This window comes from Megascapheus bottae, chromosome 1 (assembly GCF_031878675.1).
Source record: "Megascapheus bottae isolate mThoBot1 chromosome 1, mThoBot2.hap1, whole genome shotgun sequence".
Classification (NCBI taxonomy): Eukaryota; Metazoa; Chordata; class Mammalia; order Rodentia; family Geomyidae; genus Megascapheus; species Megascapheus bottae.
Window position 1 is genome coordinate 30,256,262 of NC_143509.1, and position 22,624 is coordinate 30,278,885.

The following is a 22,624-nucleotide window of genomic DNA, read 5'->3' on the forward strand; positions in this document are numbered from 1 at the left end:
CCACACAGGAAAAGGAGACCCCCCCCCCCCCAAGGGAACTTGCAGCTCTGGAAAGAGGGAAGGAAAAAAAAAATGAATGAAAAGAGCCAAAGTTTGCAGAATAATTATAGAAAGAGGTTTTTTTCAACGATTAAATACTAGCATCCGGGAGCGCCTGGGCTCAAAGCAGCCACCAAATTGCCACTGCGGTTCTGGAGGTCACAGATGCCCAGACTAAGGGCAGGTGGCCCAGCCACAAGAGGGGAGGATCCAGAGGGGAGACATCCGGGGATGTTCAGAAACCCTGGGATTGGTCAGGATAAGGCCAGAGATGGTTTAGACTCATTTCTGAAAGCAGGAGTGGGGTGTTGGGGGACCAGGGGCCCTGGGAAGTGAGAGGTGGAGACACACTGGGGGGGGGGGAGCTGGAGTTCAAGTCCTGGCATGTGTCATTCCAAGTTCAAGGGGAAGTGGAAGGGGGGGGAGAAGGCTACTGGGTCTTAGGCGCTTCCCCAGCACAACCCAGAACTTAACAAGATGTGTATGGCCAAATGAACCCCCTCCTCTCCTATCCCAACACCCCCGGAAAGCCTCTAACCCCCACTACTAGAATCAGAGGTCAAAAGCTCCCCCCAGCTGGGGGATGGGGTGCCCGGAGGGGGTCCCCTCACTGTCCCCTCCCAGCCCTACCCGTCCAGGACACCTCCACTCACTGGCTCCTGGGAACTGAGTGTGGGGGGAGTGGGGGAGGAGAGGGATCCATTCTCGCTGGCCTCAGTTTCCTCATCTGTGACTTGGGACCAGCCAGGAGTTCCAACACCAAACCTGAGCGCAGGCCCTGCGGCAGATCAACCCCTCACCACGCCGAGGCGAGAGCCCGGGGCGGGGCCCCAACTGGGATTTATGCCCTCGCCCCTGGGCACAGTGCCTGGCACACACGGGAGGCGCCCAATAAATGCCTGTTTGAGCGGGGGAACCAGTCCTCAATAAATAACAGCTGTTATTGATGCTGACGAGGGAGTGGGCTCTCCCCTCCCCCCTCCCGCCCATGCCTGCCCCCCCTCCACGGCTCCTGCCCGCCGCCCCCCTTCCCCTTCCATTCAAACTCTACTCCTCCCCCAGTCGCCTCCGTTCGGTCCCTTCCCTCCCCCTCCTCACTTCCGTCCCCCCTACTTTACTCTTCCACCCCTCCCCCACTCTCATTTCCCCCCCCCCAAGCACCCGGCACCCCATCCTCCACCCAATCCCTGCCCCCACCCGACCTCCACCCCACCCCCACTCAATCTCCACCCCCCACCCCCCACACCTTCTCCCCACCCCATCCCCGCCCCCAGCTGCCATCTCCCCTCACCCTTACCCAGTCCCCGCCCCCCGGCCTCCCCCCCCAGCCCCCAGCGGGGCGGCCCGAGCCCCGGGGTCCCTGGCTGGGGTCCCTGGCCGGGGTCCAGCCTGCAGCCCGGGCCGGCGGCGGCGGCGGCGGACGGGCGGGCGGGGTTTCTGGCCCTGCGATTTGGGCTTTTTTTTTTTTATAACCCTGGCGGGCGGCTCAGGAAGTGCGGGCCCCGCGCCCCCTCCCCCGGCCACGCCGCCGCGCGCCCTCCCTCCGCCCTCGCCCTGCGCCCTCCGCCCTGCGCGCCGGCCAGACGGCGGCGGCGGCCAGCGCGGACCCCGCATCCCACCGCCCGGCCGGCGGGGCTGAGCGCGTCTGCGGCGGACGGCGGGGCCGCGGGGCCGGACACCGGGCTGCCCCGCCGACATCCGGGCCGAGCGGTGCGTAAAGCTCCCCCGGGTCCCCGAGTGCCGTGCGCGGGGCTCCGCGCCGCCCGTGGGGCTGGGAGTGCCGGCGTGTGCGCGCGCGCCGGGGTGTTGCTGTGTGTCTGCCCGTGGGGGGGATCAGGGTGTGTCTGTCTGTGTATGCGCGTGGGTGGCTCTCTGGGTGTGGGGGGGGGTCTTTCTTGATCGTGAGTCGTCTGTGCTCGCGTGTGTCTGGATGTCTGGGTGTCCTGAGTGTGATCTGTGTGTGTGTGTGTGGCACATCCACGTATGTGCAGACGGCTGTGCACCTGCGTGTGTGTCTGCGTGCCCTGGCTTTGTGTGTGTACAAACCTGCGGGGGAGGGAGGGGGGGTGTGATCCAGATGTGTGTGTGTCCTCACGGCTGTATCTGCCTGTTGAATGTAACAAGTGTGCGAATGTCCATGTGTGTATGTTGGGGGGTGAGGTCTGGGTTTGCTTGTGTCTGGTCTGCTGTGATCTGAGTGTGTACGTGGTGTGTGTGTCTATGTCTTCTGTGTGGGAGAGTAGGCCCCAGCTGTGTGTCTTTGGGATGTCTGGGTTTGTGAGTTGTGTGTCCGGGAGCAAATCAGTGTGTCTGCACACACTTAAGTGTGTAGGTGTTTGTGTGTCCGAGGCTGAGGGAGGGGAGCGTCCTTCATGGGGTACCAGGCCCCCAGGCTGTGCAAGTGGGGTTGCCCTGGGGTAGGGGGGGGCTCCCTGCTAGTGTGTTTGTGTGTCTGGGTGAACCAATGGCGTCACCCACTTCCCCTAACTTGGTCACCGAGGCTGTCTGTCTCCAGCGGTCAGCCCTGGCCTTTAATTAGCAGCCCGCCCCCCCTCCCCGCAGGCAGGCCAGTGGCGGGGCCTTTGTCTGCTTTCCGGCCAGGGGCTGCCCTGCCAAAGCGGCTGCCCAGCCAGATGCACAGCGCCCAAAGCTCCCCTGGGCTCCACCGAGAGGCCCGGCTGCCTGTTGGTCCCCCCAGGATCCCCGGGAGGGGATGGAGCCCCGGTTTCCGGGAGGCTTTTCCTCCGGCAGGCCTGCCCCCTCCCCCGGGTTGCCCACCTCCCTCCCACTTCTAGAAGAGGTGTGGGGAAAGTGGCCCAACCCAGTGTACACACACACACACACACACAGCGTGGAGCCCCTGACACCACCCATGAGCTCCAGGGCCTCTAGGAGCTCTTACCTTGGCCCTGACAGATACCCCAGGCCCCATCCCCATCCATGCTGGGCCTGCCCCCCTCCACCCTATCTGAGCTAAAAGTCATTGTGTGTGTGGGGGGGAGGAACTTAGCTCCCCCCCCACCCCGTCAGTGGTAAGGGACTGGAAGGACTATTGGGGGCCCAGGATGGGAGACCCAAAAATGATAGGCTGCACACCCTTGACTCATGGGTATAATCCTGGCTAATTAGGAAGCTGAGACCTGAAGATCATGGTTTGAAGCCAGCCTGGACAGGAAGAGGCTTGAGATTCTTTTTTTTATTATTATTGTAATTAATAAAAGGGTTACATGATAATTGCCAGATAGAAGGTGCATTAATTCACATACATTGATACCCTTGAGGCTTGAGATTTTTATCTCCAGTTGGCTAACCAAAACAAACAAAAATACAGTAGTGGAACTGAGGCTTAAGTGGTAGAATGCTAGCTTTGAGAAGAAAAAAAAAAAAGCTCAGCAACTGCACCAGACCCTGAGTTCAAACCCCAGGACTGGTACCATTAAACCAAACAAAAACAAAAAAAAGAGTGTGGTAGGTGGGTGCTGGGAGTTTGGCTTAATGGTAGAGTGCTTGCCTAACATGCATGAAGACCCAGGTTTGATTCCTCGGTATCACATACATAGAAAAAGCCAAAAGTGGTGCTGTGGCTCAAGTGGTAGAGTTCTAGCCCTGACAAAACCCAAAGACAGTGCTCAGGCCCTGAGTTCAAGCCCAAGGACTGGCAAAAAAAAAAAAAAAAAAAAAAAGGTAACCAGGAAACCAGGACTAAGAGAGACACTGGCAGTGCAAAAGGAAGGGCAGGTGGATGGGAGGCAGAGGAACGGAAATGGGGTTTGCAGCCCCTTGGGTAGGGGCTGGGAGATAAGGTAGGAGGAGGTTAGAAAAGCCCAGCCTGGAAAGATCCTGAGTCCAGATTTGGTTGATCAAGTCTCATCTCCTGACATGGCTCAGCCTGGCTATTTGCCCTTCTCCCTGCCCTGGCTCTACAGAAAAGGCAACTGAGGCCCGGAGAGGCTGTGGAGCTGTGTCACACCCCAGCAAAGGACCCGCCCTACGAGGTTTGAACACCACACCACCAACCGAAGCTACCTTAAGGTAAAGTTTAAAACAGAAGAGCGGGGACTGGCAATGTGTCTTAGTGGTAGAGTGCTTGCCTAGCATATATGTAGCCCTGGCTTCCATTCCTCAGTACCACATACACAGAAAAAGCCAGAAGTGGAGCTGGGGCTCAAATGGTAGAGTACTAGCCTTGAGCAAAAGAAGCTCAGAGACAGTGCCTAGGCCCTGAGTTCAAGCCCCAGGACTGACCAAAAAAGGAAAAAAAAAAAAAAGACATTTCCTTCACTAACCAGGAGAAGCAGGAAATCAAAATGTGTGGGAGTAAGCTGCCCACAAATGGGGGAATCCAAGCCTGAGAGAAGAATGCTGGCCTCCTTCATCCACATCATAGAAAAACCTGGCTCCCCCTCCCTTGTGGCCCTGTTTGAGGACTGGCTCTCAGACTTGGCTGGACCACAAAGAAAACAAGAGAGTGTGTGATCCTACAGAGGAAAGGGGGGTGGGATGGGGGCAAGGAGGCCTTGGCATAGGGTGGTGGCCTAAAGTTGTGTCTGCAAACAACCAGCTGGCCTGAGGCACCAGCCCCAGAGCCACCCAGGACCTTCCCAGCCCAGAGCCTGGAGATTTAGGATCAGGAGCCTGACTAGAAATGCCAGGGGAAGGGACAAAAGGCCCCATATGATGTGGGGTACAGGGTGTTCCCTTCCCCACACCCAGGGTAAGGGCTGCAGGACCTGAGTTCTTGCCTTGACTTTTTTAGTCCAGGTCAGAATTTCACAGTGACTGTCACCCCTGTCCTCAAGCATCCCCTGGGCCCATGCCAGGTTCTCCAAGCTCTTTGCTCTGGCAAAGATTCTCTCCTGATGGATTTCTCCCTTCTGGGGCCATGTAACTCTCGGTCCACAGCGGCCACGTGATGGTCCCCATCTCCCCTCCCCCAGCCCAGCCATCAAATCTGGTTTCTGCTCTTGGTGGCCATGTGACCCTCCTAGCTAATCTGGGAAATGTGTGGGGGCCGCATGCTGGCACATAATAGGTGATCTCAGTGTCTGACCCGGCTCCCTCTTCTCTCTGCTCTCCCCGCCCACATACCCCCCAGGAACTCAGTGATGCCTAGGCTGTGAACAGGGAAGGGGCAGCGCTGTGGGGCTGCCAGCAGCCGGGGCTAGGAAAGACATGTGGACACGTAGCCTCTATGGCTCCCGCCTACCCAATCCTCCACTGGGCCCTTGCCCTGGGCCTCACATTCAAATTCACACAGGCCTTTCGATCTCAAGGTAGGTCCTGGCTGAGGGTGGCAGCAGGGGAGGGAGAACGAATTTAAAGAAGCAGTTAGGATCCAGTCACAACAAGGATCATAAAAATATGCTTGAGACCCCACTTCAAACAATACAAGCGGAGCTCAGAGGCTCCAAGCCCGCCATCCAGGCCAGCTCAGATCCAAAATCAACACCTTGTTGGGAGAAAAAAAAAAAAACTACCACAAGGAAAGGCTGGAGGCATGGTTCAAGTAGTAGAGCACCTGCCTGGCAAATGCAAAGCTGTGAGTTCAAATTCTGATCTTACCATAAATGGGTGATGGAGGGAAGAAGGTAGGGTGGGTTAGAATGGGGGTGTCCTAGGGTGGACGCTGGGGTCATTTAGGCCGAGTCTTGAGTCTGGGGTTGGTGAGATCAGCATTATTGGCCCCAGATTTCTGATACTCGCCCACAGATGAGTTCCTGTCCAGCCTGGAGAGCTATGAAATCGCCTTCCCCACCCGTGTGGACCACAACGGGGCACTGCTGGCTTTCTCCCCCCCTGTCCAACCAAGGCAGCGCCGGGGTGCGGGAGCCACCGCTGAGTCCCCCCTCTTCTACAAGGTGGCCGCGCCCAGCACCCACTTCCTGCTGAACCTGACCCACAGCCCCCGTCTGCTGGCTGGGCACGTCTCCGTGGAGTACTGGACACGGGAGGGCCTGGCCTGGCAGCGGGCCGCCCGGGCCCACTGCCTCTATGCCGGCCATCTACAAGGCCAGGCCAGCAGCTCTCACGTGGCAATCAGCACCTGTGGGGGCCTGGTAAGCTGAGGACTCTGGGAAGTTGGGGGGGAGGGAGGGGCGGGGTGGGGGTGATTCACAGTGTTGGCAGTTAAGAAAAGTAGAAATCAGAACTGGTTGTGAGTGGCTCACGCCTGCAATCCTAGCCAGCTGATGATCTGTGAGCATCGGGGTGAAAAGCCAGGCCAGGCAGGGAAGTCCAGACTTTTATCTCCACTAAACTAACAAAAAGAAAAAGAGGTGGAGCGGGGGAGTCAGAAGTGGAGCTTGTAGTGCTCCAGTGGTAGAGTTCTATCCTGGAGCAAAAGAAGCTCAGGAGCTGGACCCAGACCCTGAGTTCAAGCCCCAGGACTAGCAATAAAGAAAACATAGAAGTCAGCAATGGAATCCTAAACGGACCTATTTAAAGTATTCTAAGCTAATCACTACATTCTGATATGCAGCTAAAGCAGTACGTGGAGGAAGATGTATAGTTTTTAGGTAAGCTTAAAAGAAAAAATAAGACAGTTGGGTGTCAGTGGCTCACGCTCCTAACTACTCAGGAAGCTGAATTCTAAACATCTCTGTGAGTAAAGCGCTAGAGCATCAGATAAGAGACAGAGATGAAGCTGTTAGGGAGCTGACCTGACCTGCGCTTTCTCTCTTCTCCCCCCCAGCATGGTCTGATTGTGGCGGACGAGGAGGAATACCTCATCGAGCCCCTGCGAGGTGCTGCCAGGGGTTCCCGGGGTCCCGAGGAAAGCGGCCCGCACGTGGTATACAAGCGCTCTTCCCTGCGCCTCCCCCATCTGGACACAGCCTGTGGAGTGAGAGGTGAGCCTGTCCCTCGGGGTGGGCAGATGGAGGTAGATGCGGGATTGTCACTTGGCATGATACCCGCATAAGGCGTCTCCAAACTCCCCTGGGGCTTAATTGTGTCCCCAGCTCCCCCAGTCCTAGTCAACCTCGAGAAAAGTTGTCATTGATGATTCTGAATCCCACCTCTTCAGGTGGACAATTAAGCAGTGAAAAGCTTGGCTGGAGGCATGGCTGAAGTATGCAGAGTGCCTAGAAGAGAAGGAGGACATGAGGAAGGGAAGGAGGGAAGGAGGCGACAGTGGCTCACCCCTGTAACCCCAGCTATTCAGGAGGCTGAGATCTGAAGATCAAAGCCAGCTTGAGTAAGGAAGCCCCAGTGAGACTCATTTCTCCAGCAAAAAAAAAAAAAAGCCAGAAGTAGGGGGTTGTGGCTCAAGTGGTAGAGTGCCAGCCTTGAGCCAAAAGGCTAAGCAGGAAGAGTGTGAGGTCCTGAGTTCCAGCCCCAGTTACTGGCACAAATGCAACACAAGGAAAGGAAGGTGGGAACTCCCACAATCCATCAGGCTGGGGAGGGTGGAATCTGGAGTGACAGCAGTGACTTTTCATGGCATACCAAGCAGTTTGATGGGCAGTCAGACTAGCATGCAGTCAGCTTCTTCCCCAGTGCAGTAGCAGACGGAAGGGACCCCACTATCCCTGGTCAGGTTGCTCAACTGCATCACATTTCTCCCAGACGAGAAAGCGTGGAAAGGCCGGGCATGGTGGCTGCGTCCTCTGAAGCCACCGCCTGCCCGGCCCCTGAGGAATGAAACAGAGCGAGGCCAGCCCGGCCTGAAGCGCTCAGTCAGCCGGGAACGTTATGTGGAGACCCTGGTGGTGGCCGACAGGATGGTGGTAGCCTACCACGGGCGCCGAGACGTGGAACAGTATCTGCTAGCCGTCATGAACATTGTAAGTGCCTCCCCCTTCCCCCAGAGGGCCAGAGAAGAGAGTGGATCGCTGTTCTATCCCCTGGAGCCCCACTTGGATCCAAAGGGGTGCTACAGAGAGAATGGCTAGGCAGCCAGCCTGGACTTTATAAATGCCAGCCGGAAACCTTTCTGTTTGCCTCTAAGCGAGTCACTGCCCCCCCCACCCCACTCTGGGCCTCGACTTACCCATCTGTACAATGGCAAGGTGGAGCCAGGCCCGGCTATTTTTTGGAAGTGTGGAGATTGAACATTTGCTTCTGGTCACGTTGTATCCTGTTTCTGATCTGCCTCCCCTATCTTGGACTTTCCGTGTTACTTAAAATTCGCAGGAGTTCATGGAGGGTTCTAGATAGGACCGTGTCAGCCCAGGACTCCACTAACCCCCCCAACCCCCTTCAGCCCATACGTCTCCACCCCTTGGCAACTTCGCTCATCTGTGAAGTGATGTCATAAGCACACTCCTCCGTAAACCTCTGTGCAAAGAAAGACACAGTAGCCAGAGGGACAAGCGGGTCTGTGGGGGGCGAGGGCAGGTGGACAGGTCAGCCACTGACCCTGAGCTTCTTCACTCAAGGCTAGTGCTCTAACCACTTGGAGCCACAGCTCCACTTCTGATTTTTTAGTGGTTCGTTGGAGATAAGAGTCTCGTGGACTTTCCTGCCTGAGCTGGCTTTGAACTGAGATCCTCAGATCTCAGCCTTCTGAGTAGCTAGGATGACAAGAGGGAGCCTGCTGGCACCTGGATCCAGATCCCACTTCTGAGACACCACTCTCGCTCACGCATGTGCATGTGTGTGTGTGTGCGTGCGCGTGCGCGCGCCCGCTGCCTTCTCCTCTCTCTGGTCTGCAAAGTGGGGGTGCACACGGGGCGTTCCCAGGAAAAGCTCTACAGGCCCCAGGCTGTGTGTGGTACAGCCTCCAGTAGGTGCTCCGTTAAAGCCAGCTCATAGTGTTGGCTCTGCTTCCTGATGTCCAATCTGGGCTCCTCTTAAGACTCGGTTTCTCTTGTTTCTTGGAGGTCAGGTTGCTAAACTTTTCCAGGACTCGAGTCTGGGCAGCGTCGTTAACATCCTGGTAACTCGCCTCATTCTGCTCACTGAGGACCAGGTGAGGGGCTGCCGGGCAGGGTTTTCCCTTCACACGGGCACTGCCCAGGCTGACCGGGCACCCGTGCACCTCTCCCCACCTCCCTCCCTCTCCCCCCCCCCCTGCCTGCCCCATCCCCAGCCCACCTTGGACATCACCCATCACGCCGGGAAGTCCCTTGACAGTTTCTGCAAGTGGCAGAAGTCCATCGTCAACCACAGCGGCCATGGCAACGCCATTCCGGAGAACGGTGTGGCCAACCATGACACAGCCGTGTTGATCACACGGTGAGCACTGCCAGGGCTCCAGGCTTTGGGACCCGGGAGCACGGGCGTCCAGGGACCACCAGGGTCGAAACTGTGGGTTGGTGGGGGGGGGGGGGGTCACATCTGGGGACTAGGAAATGTGAAGAGGGAGGAGGGGAAAGTTGACCACGGACTCACTCGCTGGCTCTCCCATTCATCCAGGCCCCCATTCTCCCATTCATTCATTGGCTCTCATCCATTCATTCAGATGCTCACTCTCCAACCCATTCACTCAGCCACTCCCTTTCATTCCACCCCTCTCCCATTCATTCACTCCTCCATCATTCACGCCCATTCATTCTCCCACTCATTCAACCCCTGGCCAGTCCGTCACTCATTTACACCACCCATTCAGTCAGCCACTGTCCCACTCACTCATTCAATTGGTAACCCCAGCCTCCCCAAGTCTCCAGCTGGGGCATAGCACGGCCATTTTGGGAAAGAAGCAGGTAGCACCTCCTAGACAGGATTCTCTAGAAGTGGATGTGACAGCATGCACAGGGGGAGACAGCCCAGCCCCCTCATTGCTCTCTCCCTCCCCCTTCCTCTCTCTCTCCACAGCTATGACATCTGCATCTATAAGAGCAAACCGTGTGGCACCTTAGGTACTGGGGTGAGCCCTGGCATGGTGAATGGGATTGAGGAACCCCTACACCCCCCCCACCCTGAGGCCACCATGCCCATTCCCCAGGCCTGGCCCCCGTGGGCGGGATGTGTGAACGGGAGAGGAGCTGCAGTATCAACGAAGACATTGGCCTAGCCACCGCCTTTACCATTGCACACGAGATCGGGCACACGTGAGGCCGGGGGACACAGGAAGGGGAGGTCAGGAGGTGGAGGGTGGGAGGGGAGGGTCCCCTCAGTGTCTGGCAGAGCCAACACCCCTCTCCCCAGATTCGGCATGAACCATGATGGTGTGGGAAACAACTGCGGTGCCCGGGGTCAGGATCCTGCCAAGCTCATGGCTGCCCATATCACCATGAAAACCAACCCTTTCGTGTGGTCATCCTGTAGCCGGGACTATATCACCAGCTTTCTGGAGTGAGGACAGACCTGGCCCAGTCCTGGGGGGAGGGAGGGGAGGATAGAAATCAGGGATGCCCCTCCCCCAGCCAAGGGATCTCCCCAAGGTCCTGGAATGACAGCTTTTCTTGTCACCATAGCTCGGGCCTGGGGCTCTGCTTGAACAACCGCCCCCCCAGACAGGACTTCGTGTACCCAACCGTGGCCCCCGGCCAGGCCTATGATGCCGACGAACAATGTCGGTTCCAGCACGGAGTCAAATCGCGTCAGTGTAAATACGGGGTAGAGAGAGCCTTCCTGCTTTCCTTCCTGGGAGGGGAGGGGTTTGCCAAGGGTGCCCACTGGGGAAGTGGGATGGAAGAGCAGAGAAGTGGAGGTGGGGTGAGGTCAACTCCCCCCCAAAAAAAACCCCAGGAGGACTGATGTGCATGGGGTGTACAGATGTCCCCGACTAGCCAGGGACAGAAATGAGATCCCTGGCTGGGGACAGACATCTTGTGGTCTGTCCCAAGACCTCTCACTGGGCAATTTTTAACTAAATATCCATGCTTGGTGTTAATGGTTTCCTTGGGAATGAGCCATCTATTTTACTTGGCAACAAATGGAAGAGAACCTTCCAGGGACTTTCTTCATTCCCCGTGTCCCCTCCTGACTGGTTCACAAGGTCTCCTGGCTCTGGTCTTTGACTGGACAGGCTGTGAGTTTCCTGAATGTTCCTAGCTGTTTCTTGAAGTTCCGACTCCCAAAACTCCTTTTTCTGTGCATCAAGTGAGCTTGGGGCTGCATGTGGTAGCAAACCCTTGTAGTATCACCAACTTGGCGAAGTGGAGTTGGCCTATTTAACAATGAGAAGACTCTATCTGAAAATCAAAAAACAGTCTAGGGAAGGAGACATGGTAGTGTTTTGTCTAGCAAGTGTTAGGTCCTGAGTTCAATCCCCAATATTACCCCAGAAAAGTTCTTGTAAATATTGAGTTGGGGGCCGGGAGTTTGACCTAGTGGTAGAGTGCTTGCCAACCATGCACAAAGACCCCAGTTTGATTTCTTGGTACCACATACATAGAAAAAGCTGGAAGTGGTGCTTGTGGCTCAAGTGGTAGAGCTCTAGGCCTTGAAAGAAAGCCCAAGGACAGTGCCCAGGCCCTACGTTCAAGCCCGAGGACTGACAAAAAAAAAAAAGTGAGTTGAGGGAGGAGAAAAAGGGGGACCCAAGAAGCTGATAACCTCAATGGCTTTCTGCTTTGATTATCAGAGTTCATCATCTCCTCTGCCCACCTTCCTGCATTCCAGAATCGTAGCTCTTGAGTTCTATGAGATTTAGTCCTAGCGTATCCTGGCCCTACCCAGTCCTCTACACCTTCCAGAGAAAGGAGATGTCCAAGATAATACAGAAACCAGATCCTCACTTCATTTCATTGTCCTGCATGATGGTTCACACCAGTAAAAAGATTGGGAGAGTAGTGATTCCAGGCTAGCCTGGATAAAACGTTCTCAGTCAATAAGAACGGCCATAGTGGTTCTTGCCTGGGATACCAGCTCCTGCACAGGCCCTAGGTTGGAAGGTTGAGGTCTGAGGCCAACCCTAGACAGGAAATGCAAAACCCTATCTGAATAGTAACTAGCCCTCCCTGAGTGCCCCTTCTCACAGCCACTGATTAATTCAGTGCCAACTCTCCCAAGTTTGGGAGCATTTGGGTTCAAAGGAGCGCTGCTTGGGTTGTAGGGCAGGGTAGAGGGAGGAGGTAAGATCTGGCTACACCTGAACCTAGCACTGATGCCTGATCGGTTCTCCCCAGTGGTCTTACCTAGAACCCCAGGGATCCGTGTGGCTGCCTCGCACAGGAGTTCCCAGGATCGGAATTGCTCCCCCCACCCCCATCTCTCCAGCACTCTTTAGGAAGTGAGGCTCCTTCGTGTCCCTTCCCACAGCAGGTCTGAGTTTTAGAAGGCTCTATTTAACCAACATCTCACTCCAGAGATCCGGGCTAGACTACAGTACTTTCAGTGTGGTCTCTAGTCAGAAGGCCTTACTCCCCCCCCCAAAAAAAAAAAACGCCCGAAGGATTCACACGCGATATACCAAGGGGCCCCACGGAGCATCGAGGAGTTCCAGATCGGGTCCCAAAAGGGGACCTAGGAAAGCACTGAGTCCTTTCAAGCCGGAGAGGCTGGTCCCCAGGGGCGGGGGTGTGGAGGGTCGAGCCTGAGCGGGCGCCTCGGCCCGCAGGAGGTCTGCAGTGAGCTGTGGTGTCTCAGCAAGAGCAACCGGTGCATCACCAACAGCATCCCGGCCGCCGAAGGCACGCTGTGCCAGACGCACACCATCGACAAGGGGGTGAGCGCGGGCCCCGCCCCCTCCCCGGCGCGAAGGAGGAGCCCTGGGCTCTGGCCACGCCCCCACTGTCTGTGGGCCTTGTCCTGGCTTGCCCTTCCCGTCCCTGGAGCCCCGCCCCGGCCAGGCCACGCCCTCCCCGCGCGGCTCAGGCCACGCCCCCTGGCCGCCCCAGGCCACGCCCCTCGCCACACTGGCTGGAGCCACACCTCGCTGGTAGTGGCGGCTTCCTGGCTGGGCCTGGATGTTCAGGCCGATCCCCGAAGTGACGGGACTGTCCTTAGACGCCCCCACCTCTGTCCAGCCCTCCTCATTCGCCCCCTCCTAAATGGACTGCGGCCTGGGGGAGGGAGAAAGAGGGGACGGACCCTGACAACCCCCCCCACCCTCTTATTCCCCTAACCTTGTCGCCCAGTGGTGCTACAAACGGGTGTGTGTCCCCTTCGGGTCGCGGCCAGAGGGCGTAGACGGGGCCTGGGGCCCCTGGACCCCGTGGGGTGACTGCAGCAGGACGTGCGGGGGCGGGGTGTCCTCATCCAGCCGCCACTGCGACAGCCCCAGGTCAGTCCTCAGGAAAACAGCTGGGTGAGGTGAACCCCCACCCTCATACCCCCCCACACACACCCCATCTCTTTCCTGTCTCCCCCACTTCCAGGCCAACCATCGGGGGAAAGTACTGTCTGGGGGAGAGGCGGCGCCACCGCTCCTGCAACACTGAGGTGAGACCCCTGGGACCCCAAACCCCTTCTTGAATTCCCTAGGTACCTGCCGTGTACCCTGTGCCCCTCCACCCACTTCTTCCCTAAGGGTGGGGCTCCCCCCTCTTCCTCCATCCCCCCTTCCTCCAGTGTTGTTTGGGGAGTGGGTAATACTGGGGCTTGAGTTCAGGTCGCTGCCCTTAAGCTTTTCGGCTGAAGGTTGGTGCTCTGCCACTGGGGCCACAGCTCCACTTCCAGATTCTTGCTGGTTAATTGGAGATAAGAGTGTGGTAGACTTGTCTGCCCGGCTGGCTTCAAACTGCAATCCTCAATCTCAGCCTCCTGAATAGCTAGGATTGTAGGCATGAGCCACCAAGCACTCACCACTGCCTCTGGTCTTTACATCCACTCACTGTTGGCTCACTGAAATAGTTGTTTTGTCCTTATACCCTAGATCTATTCCAGCGTGTGGCTTCTCATTTCACAATCCAACTTTCCCCAAAGCCATGCTTCTGTCCCCTTGTCACTCCCCCACCCCCGCTAGGTGGCTGGCTGACCTTCTCTTTCTTCTTTTTTCACTTCCGTTTGTGCCTACAACTCACCAGGAATGATCCTCTTTGCTTTGTTCAGGAAGTTTCTCTTCTATTCCTTTCTAACAATGCCCACGGCTGAGCCTCATGTGTGGAACGTTCTAGATAGACTTATTATAAGCCAGAGCCTTACAGAAGGAGGACAAGATGCTCCAAAAAAAAAGGCACAGTTTAGAAGGCGCACTGGCCAATCAGCCCCCATCCCACCACCTGAAGAGCCATCTCTTCAGAGGGCCATCTTGGCCCCATCCACCTGGACATCCATCGTAGGTCACCATTTAGCTCACCTGGACCATCAGTCTCCTTTCTGGTCTCCCCTGCCTCCAGCCTCCCCCATCTGATCCATGCCAAGCTTAGCATCTCTCCCCTGCTCTCCATTTCTGCCCCCTCCCCTCCACAGGACTGCCCTCCCGGTTCTCAGGACTTCAGGGAAAGGCAGTGTTCTGAATTTGACAGTGTCCCTTTCCGTGGAAAATTCTACACATGGAAGACATATCGAGGGGGTGAGCGGGGAGCCCTTGACGGTTCAGGGTGATGGAGGGTGGCTGTGGGAGCATCCAGCATTCTGGGGTGCTTTTCCAAAGAAAGCATGCCCAGGAGATGGTGAATGGGGGCTGGCTGGACACATCCTCTGCCCACCCCGGCCACAGTGTTGGGTCCATGGCTTAGATTGTTCCACAAAGCAGGCAGGGACTTCCCGGGGTGTCCTGACCCCGGCTCTGATGGGGCCTTCCCCCCCCCCAGGGGGCGTGAAGGCGTGTTCCCTGACTTGCCTAGCAGAGGGCTTCAATTTCTACACGGAGAGAGCGGCGGCCGTGGTGGATGGGACGCCCTGCCGCCCGGACACGGTGGATATTTGTGTCAGCGGAGAGTGCAAGGTGAGCAGGAACCTCTAGGAGAAGAAGGGGCTGGGGAAGGGGTGAGGGAAGCGGGGTTACCTACAAGATGCGTGCACACACACACCTTTCTCCTTGCAGCATGTGGGCTGTGACCGAGTCCTGGGTTCTGACCTGAGAGAGGACAAGTGCCGAGTTTGTGGGGGTGATGGCAGTTCCTGCCAGACCATCGAGGGGGTCTTCAGCCCAGCCTTACCTGGGGCAGGTAACGGTCCTCAGTTTGCCTCCCACATGACACGTTACAGCCTGGCGGCCCAAGTATGGGCTGACCCACCACAGTAGCCAAGATTCCAGGCCTTCTGTAGAGTCTGAGTTAGGGTTAGAGTTTGGGTATTAGGGATACTCAAAAGTCCTGGTTGGGGGTGATGGGTGGGGGGACAAAAATGCCTTCACATCGGGGAGGAGGGCGGAGCCTGTTGCCTAGGTCTTGGTCATTTAGATAGTGAAGAGAATGCAAGCTCAGGTGTTCCCCACATGCCATCCTGGGGGGCGAAGGGGCATCAGAATGGGTGAGAGAGGGTCATGACCCATCCTGGGAGGAAAGGGGGCTAGAAGACTCGCTGAGCCAGCAGGGAGTCTTCCGTAGAGGAGGCACACTGGAAGGGTGTGGAGAACTCCCCCTTCCCAGCTGGAGCTGGGCTCAGGGATTGAGGAGACCTGGGGAGTTCACAGAACACCCAGAAGGCCGGCGAGGCTGAGGGTGCTGTTGGAGGGACTGTGAGATAAGTGAGTCAGGAGTGAGCAGGGAGAGGATGTGGGTGTCATTCCCCAGACAGAGTCTGATTGTGCTTTTCAAAGAGCCAAATAGTGGTGTGAAGATCAATACTCTACAGTAGATAAGGCCAGAGTTAGGAAGCATTGAAGGATGAAGGAAAGATGGAATGGAGCTTCCTTCTGTAATCCCAGCTATTTGGGAGGCTGAGATCTAGAGGATCGTGATTTGAAGCCAGCCAAGGGGGGGGGGGTGTTAAAAAAAAAAAGTTAGCAAGATCTCCTCTCAACCAACAAGCCAGATCAGGTGCATGCTTTATGGTCTGTGATTCCCAACTCTGAACAAGGCATAGGAAGAAGAATCTTGGTCCTAGACCAGACCAGGCAAAAAGGAGTTTATTTGAAAAATAATTAAAGCAAAATAGAGAGGGGAGGGAGAGAAGGAAAGAATAAGATAGCAAACATGGCTGGGAGTGTGGCCTAGTAGTGGAGTGCTTACTTACTTAGCATTCTACCTACCACTCAAAACCCTGGATTCCATTCCTCACTACCACATACATAGGAGAAGCCGGAAGCAGTGCTATGGCTCAAGGGGGAGAGCTCTAGCCTTGAGAAAGCCCAAGGACAGTGCTCAGGCCCTGAGTTCAAGCCCCAGGACTGGCCAAAAAAAAAACCTTGGTACCACTTCCTCTGCCTCTGCCTTTCTGCTTAGCGGGGAAAGTAGGAGGTTGGCTAGAGAAGTGGAATAGTTGAGTTCAAACCCCTCCTAGCCAAAGCTTCTATTTTCTGATCTATAATCACCAAAGGTCAAAGGTAGGGGACGGCAGGCAGGTGCTGGGGGGACCAGCCCAGTGGGTAACATCTGAGCTCTGCCATCCAGGGTATGAAGATGTCGTCTGGATTCCCAAAGGCTCGGTGCACATTTTCCTCCTGGATCTGAACCTGTCCCTCAGCCACTTGGGTATGCCGTGGGGGACGTCAGTACTGCAGATGTGATGGGGTTGGAGGCTTCACTGTGACATCCCTTCTGATCGCTGTGCCATCCTCCCCCAGCCCTAAAGGGAGACCAGGAGTCCCTGCTGCTGGAGGGCCTGCCGGGGACCCCCCAGCCTCATCGCCTGCCCCTAGCGGGAACCACTTTTCACTTACGTCAGGGACCCGACCAGGCCCAGAGCCTTGAAGCCCTGGGACCCATTAACGCATCGCTCGTTGTCATGGTAACGAGAAGATGGGCAAGCTCCAGGATGACCTCTGCATCTCTTTTGAGGGATGGAGACATTCTCATTGGCTGCTTCTCATCTTCCTCCCACCCACCCACCCACCTACCCACTACAGGTGCTAGCTCGGAAAGAGCTCCCTGCCCTCCGCTACCGCTTCAATGCACCCATCACTGGGGACCCGCTGCCCCCCTACTCCTGGCACTACACACCCTGGACCAAGTGCTCAGCCCAGTGTGCAGGCGGTGAGGCCAGGGAGGGCTCAGGGGTGGGCAGTGGGCAGCTGCCTGGGGTACGGTGTGCTGGCTCTGGGCTGAGCCATCCCCTTCCCTCCCCCCAGGCAGCCAGGTGCAGGTGGTAGAATGCCGGAACCAGCTGGACCGCTCCACTGTGGCCCACCACTACTGCAGTGCTCACAGCAAACTACCCAAGAGGCAGCGCGCCTGCAACACGGAGCCCTGCCCACCGGAGTGAGTGCCCAGCGTGGGGTCAGTCCTAGAAGGATGGGGTAAGGGGTCCGTGTAGAACTGGGGAGACAAGGGCACTGCGGTGATTGTGCAGTGGGGCCGTGACAAGGTGACCCATGCCTCACGGCTGGCATCCGAGCTACTCAGGAGGCTGAGATCTGAGGATCCTGGCAGGAAAATGTCAGGAGATACTCCTCACCAAGGAATCTCCAAAGAGCCAGAAGTGGTGTGTGCTCCAGTGGTAGAATGCCGTTCTTGAGCCAAAACCCTCAGGGACAGGGCCCAAGCCCTGAGTTCCAGATGCAGGACTGCCAGGTGCCAGTAGCTCACACCTGTCTCCCTAGCTACTCAGGAGACTGAGATCTGAGGATCACGGTTCAAAGCCAGCCTGGGCATGGAAGTCAGTAAAGCTCTTATCTCCAATGAACCACCAGAAAATAGGAAATGACTCTATAGCTCTAAGTGGTAGAACACACACACACACACACACACACACACACACACACACACCCCACCTGAAAAATAACAAAGAAAAAAATGGAGTTTGGAGTCCTACTTCAAGAAGTAGGGCACTTGCCTAGCAATTCCAAGCCCCTAAATTCAAACTGTAGTCCTACAAACAAATAAGTATATGCAAATCCTAGGGCATGCCTCAAGCAAGAGATGGGAGAGAGGTCTTGCTCAGGACCTGGGCTCAAACCCTAGTACAACCAAAAAAAAAAAAAATTATAATGTTCTCCAGGCAGTGGTGGCTCATACTTGTAATCCTAGCTACTGTGGAGGCTGAGATCTGAAGATGGAGGTTCAAAACCATCTCAAGCAGAAAGTGCTTGAAGTCAAGGCCTAAGTAAAGTTAGCACTCTACCACATGTGCTACAGTGTGGTTTCTGGCTTTTTCTATTCATGTGGTACTGAGGAATCGAACCCAGGACTTCGTGCATGCTAGGCAAGCGCTCTACCACTAAGCCACATTCCCAGCCCTTCGTGAGACTCTTATCTCCAGTTAACCAGCAAAAACTTCTGGAGTACAACTCAAGTGGTAGAGCACCAACCTTGAGCAGAAGAAAATCAGGCCAGAGCTTGAGGCCCTGAGTTCAATCCCCAGTGTGGGCTACATACATAAACAAAACGTTATGGAGTTCGCGGGATCAAGATGTTTCCCAGGGTCTAAAGTCCAAGGCTAGATGGCCAGGGAATTCAAGCTAGTGATCAAGGAATGATCAAGCAAATAGTCCTGGAAAGCCCTCCTCCTCAGCGGGCGGGGGGACACTGGGCCTGGGTGCCGTCTCTTCATTTTTCACTCAAGACGGGTGCTTTACCACTCGAGCCACTGCTCCATTTCTGACTTTTTTTTTTGCTGGAGTTTGGATGGGGGACAGGGTTGGGGGTCCAGTCCTGACCTCCCCACCCCGCTGTCCACAGCTGGGTGGTGGGGAACTGGACGCGGTGCAGCCGCAGCTGCGATGCGGGCGTGCGCAGCCGCTCGGTCGTGTGCCAGCGCCGTGTGTCAGCCCTGGAGGAGAAGGCTCTGGATGACAGCGCGTGCCCGCAGCCAAGACCCCCTGTGCTGGAGGCCTGCCAGGGCCCGGCCTGCCCGCCTGAGTGGGCCGCCCTGGACTGGTCTGAGGTTAGCTGGTGGGGAGAGGGAAACCACGGGGGCCCTCCTCATCTGCCTTCGGGGATGGGGGGCCCTTGTACCTCAGGGACCTTCCTACTCCTCTCTTCTTCACCCCCCATCGGCCTCACAAGCCCTGCACCCCCCCAACTGTACAGTGCACTCCGAGTTGTGGCCCGGGCCTCCGACACCGCGTGATTCTCTGCAAGAGCGCCGACCATCACGCCACACTGCCACACGCACAGTGCCCTCCCGCTGCCAAGCCCCCAGCCACCATGCGCTGCAACCTCCGCCGCTGTCCCCCGGCCCGCTGGGTGACCAGCGAGTGGGGTGAGGTAGGTACACACGCACCCCCTCCCAACACACACAAACACCCAGGAAGGAATCCCAGGCTGGGACCAGCTCAGAGACTTCTCCCCACAGTGCTCAGCCCAGTGCGGCCCTGGGCAGCAGCAGCGCACCGTGCGCTGCACGGGTCACACCGGCCAGCCATCCCGGGACTGCGCCGAGGCCCTGAGGCCGCCCGCCACCCAGCAGTGCGAGGCCAAGTGCGACCCTGCACCTCCGGGGGACGGCCCCGAAGGTACGTGGGCTGCAGGCACAGCTCGGGGGGCAGGGCGGGGGGATCCCCAAAAGGGTTCCCATTTGAAGGGACATCTAGAAACCCAGGCCACCTGTCACTGTCCCTTCCCGGTCAATGCACTTATCAAGTGTCACTGTGTGCCCAGCCTTTCTGGGCTTTCTTTGGCCAGTCCTGAGGCTTGAACTCAGGGCCTGGCCGCTGTCTCTGAGCCTCTCTGTGCTCAAGGCTAGTGCTCTACCACTTTTGAGCCCCCGGCACCACTTCTGGCTTCTTTCTGAGTGGTTCATTGGAGATAAAGAGTCTCACAGACTTTTCTGCCCTGACTGGCTTCCAATCACAATCTCCAGACTTCTACCTCAGCTTCTCGAGGAGCTCGGATGACAGATGGATGGCACTAATACCTGGCTTGCCCTTTGGTTTTTCTAAGTAATTTTGAGTTTCTTTTTTTAAACTGAATCTTGTTATGTTGCCCCAGCTGGACCCAGACTCCTGAGCTCCCTCCCAAGTGCTGGCATTACAGGTGTATGCCATTATTGCCAGCTATCAATTTGTTTTTCATAAAGAGCAATGGGTGATGTGTGGGGAGACCCTGGAACCAAACTAACTGGGTCTACCTTTCGCTCGTATGCCTCTGTTTCCTCATCTTGTCAAGGGGGTAGGTAATGTAGTCTCATGGAAGGAATTATTACACACTGCAGGGACAGAATAAAACCATCTCCTGAATGTGCCTGGGGCTCACGCCTGCCGTCCCAGCTACTCATGAGGTGAGATCAGAGGATCACAGACACGAGTCCATGAGGCTGGACAAGACTCAGTGATGTCATGGGTGTGGTGGTTTTTCAGGAGGCTGAGTTCCAGAAGGTCAAAATTCAAAGCCACCCTGGGCAGAAAAGTCTTCAAGACTCCTATCTCCACAATAACCACCAAAAAGCTGGGCTGGAGTGTGATTCAAGTAGTGGAACATCAGTGAAACAAGCAAGCTGTGCAAATTTTTGAAGCACCAAGGTCACACATGAGGGGGGGAGCAGGAGTTTGGCAGAGTGCTTGCCTAGCATGCATGAAGACCCAGGTTGATTCCTTGGTACCATATACACTGGGGGGAAAAGAAACAACGTAAGTGAGCTGTGGCTCAAGTGGCAGAGCTCTTGCCTTGAGAAAGCCCAAGGACAGTGCTCAGGCCCTGAGTTCAAGGCCCAGGACTGGCAAAAAAAAAACTAGATGGCATGATTCACACCTGTCATGCTAGCCATTCAGGAGACCCTGCAGTGGAGGATTCTGATTAAAGGCCAGTCCCGTTCCAACCCATTGAATAGGAAAGATTTTTTAAAAAATAATCCTGTACATTTTCCATTCTGAAAACAGCCCAGTGACAGGAGTTTAAGCCTCTGGACAGCTGAGGAAACAGCACAGAAAAAAGCCAAGTCACTGGTTAGGTAGAACCTGCCTGGGCGGGGCTCTGAGAACTGAATTGCTCCTTCTCTCCTGCCTGGCAGAGTGCAAGGACGTGAACAAGGTCGCCTACTGCCCCCTGGTGCTCAAATTCCAGTTCTGCAGCCGAGCCTACTTCCGCCAGATGTGTTGCAAAACCTGCCAGGGCCGCTAGGGCAGAACTTGGAGCCATGGTGGACCCACAGGCTGAGGGGGTGGGGGGACCCCAACCAGAGAGGGTCCCAGAGGGTGGGAGCTAGGAGTGAAGGGTGGTGTGGAGCTGGAACACCTACAGGGCCTCTGGTTAGGGGATGAAGAGGGGCTGGCTACCCCCAGAATCCCTCTGAAGTCCCTTGTCCAGTTCATAGCCAGACCCCTCCCTTTCAGGGATGGATTAAGGAAGGGGGTACCTGTTTGTCCCAGCACCATTTGCACCCACCCTTAAAGGAGTCCCTTCCCCTTTGGTGGTCGAAACATGTACTGTGAAGAGTAGGGGTGAGAGAGGGGTCGACCAGCACGCCCGCTCCCCAACACTGTCCCATCCCTGACTCTGAGCTCCTTGACCCCCACCCCCAAGACCGACCAGGGGGGAGATTCACCTCAACCTTGACTCTCCCTGATCCGGGAGCGGGGGACTCCGACATCCCAAGCCACCCCCATCATAGTGGTCCTATGGCCTCTCTCTGGGGCCCACGCTCCTCCCAGGAAATCCTGCGTCAATAAAGGTCTGTCTTAAACCGATTTCCTCAAGTGTGAGAGTGTGTTGGTGGGGGGGGAGGGTGAGAGTCCCTTCCAGTGCCAGAAAACACCACAATCTTCAAAGGCATAGTAGCTAGCACCTATAATCCCAGCTATTCAAGTGGCTGAGATCAGAGGATCACAGTTCAATGCCAGCCCAGGACAGACAAATCCCAGAGACTGGTTTCCAGCAGAAATGGAGCTGTGACCCACATGGTAAAGAGCCAGCCTTGAGTGAAGAAGGCTAAGATAGAGAGCAAGGACCTGAGTTCAAACCCCAGGACTGACATCAAAAACCAAAGTCATCCTAGCTGCCAGAGAAGAGAGGACTTGAACCAACAGAGACAAGAACACAGCCATTTATAGGACCCAAGTACGGCTTCTCATAGAAGGCAAAGCCACTCAAGTGGGGTCCTGCGGGTGATGTCACAAACCTTCTCTGGATCTACAAGGAGAAGCAGGCGCCATCCCTGCAAGGCCACCAGGGGGCGCCCACCACAACACCTCTGTGCAAAGGCCTCGCCCAAGAAGGCCGGAACCTCTGGCAGGGTGGTTTGAGAAGATGACAACCTCTTGGCACTGTCATTTCCTCAAATGCCAACAGAAGAATCTTGGACAGTCTGGTGTGGTCTTAGGCCAGGCCTGGCGCTACTGGGAGTTGCTGTTTTACAATGAAGCCATGGGGAAACCAAGTTATCATCAGGAGGTGATGCAATCCAGGTGTGACACCAAAAGTGTGAGACCTTCCTGGTGCATTTGGCTTCTCCCCCCACCTTCTCCCTCCCCACTCATTTCCGAGGGACAAGAGGGAGTTTGCCCTGGAGACCCCGTGAGTGGCTCAAAACACCTCCCAGCAGACTCAGCCAGTCCTACAGCTGGCTGACCTGAGTGTGTGTGAGTGTGTGTGTGTGTGTGTGTGTGTGTCCCATACTATAGCCCCGAGGAGATGGACAACAGGGTTCTGGGGTCTGGATGTGGCTAGCAACCATCTTTGGCTCAGAGCACACCTCCCCCTTCCAAATATACAACAGCCAGCTTCCCCTAGCCCTGCCTGGGGCTCCCGAGCTTGCTCCCCGCCCTCAGGGCTCAGCT

At 56.3% G+C, this 22,624-nt stretch overlaps 1 protein-coding gene across 3 annotated transcripts; it reads left to right on the forward strand.

The window, feature by feature from the left end:
- Positions 1-5,158: 5,158 nt before the first annotated feature.
- On the forward strand, positions 5,159-21,529 carry Adamts10 (ADAM metallopeptidase with thrombospondin type 1 motif 10). 3 transcript variants are annotated; one of them, XM_090341638.1, is made up of 24 exons: positions 5,159-5,312; positions 5,749-6,095; positions 6,731-6,887; positions 7,606-7,823; positions 8,867-8,950; positions 9,071-9,216; positions 9,796-9,839; positions 9,926-10,031; positions 10,129-10,275; positions 10,398-10,539; positions 12,485-12,592; positions 13,005-13,150; positions 13,245-13,308; positions 14,278-14,380; positions 14,622-14,755; positions 14,855-14,978; positions 16,365-16,445; positions 16,538-16,701; positions 16,820-16,946; positions 17,042-17,171; positions 18,591-18,795; positions 18,942-19,118; positions 19,207-19,366; positions 20,860-21,529. In XM_090341638.1, the coding sequence occupies exons 1-24, from the start codon at positions 5,231-5,233 to the stop codon at positions 20,967-20,969; spliced, it is 3,306 nt and encodes a 1,101-aa protein (XP_090197764.1). In that variant the 5' UTR covers positions 5,159-5,230; the 3' UTR covers positions 20,970-21,529. The 3 variants fall into 3 exon arrangements, with proteins under 3 accessions (XP_090197764.1, XP_090197770.1, XP_090197776.1); XM_090341644.1 differs by lacking the exons at positions 5,159-5,312; positions 5,749-6,095; positions 6,731-6,887; ... (4 more) ...; positions 9,926-10,031; positions 10,129-10,275 and having other exon boundaries at positions 10,399-10,528; XM_090341650.1 differs by lacking the exons at positions 5,159-5,312; positions 5,749-6,095; positions 6,731-6,887; ... (4 more) ...; positions 9,926-10,031; positions 10,129-10,275 and having other exon boundaries at positions 10,399-10,522.
- Positions 21,530-22,624: the final 1,095 nt, after the last annotated feature.

Bases quoted from the DNA above. Each gene is read 5' to 3' on its own strand.
- Adamts10 (XM_090341638.1), top strand. From the start codon at position 5,231: ATGGCTCCCGCCTACCCAATCCTCCACTGGGCCCTTGCCCTGGGCCTC. The intron at 6,096-6,730 runs GTAAGCTGAGGA...TCTCCCCCCCAG, and splicing joins TCAGCACCTGTGGGGGCCTG to CATGGTCTGATTGTGGCGGA. The intron at 13,151-13,244 runs GTCAGTCCTCAG...CCCCACTTCCAG, and splicing joins CGCCACTGCGACAGCCCCAG to GCCAACCATCGGGGGAAAGT.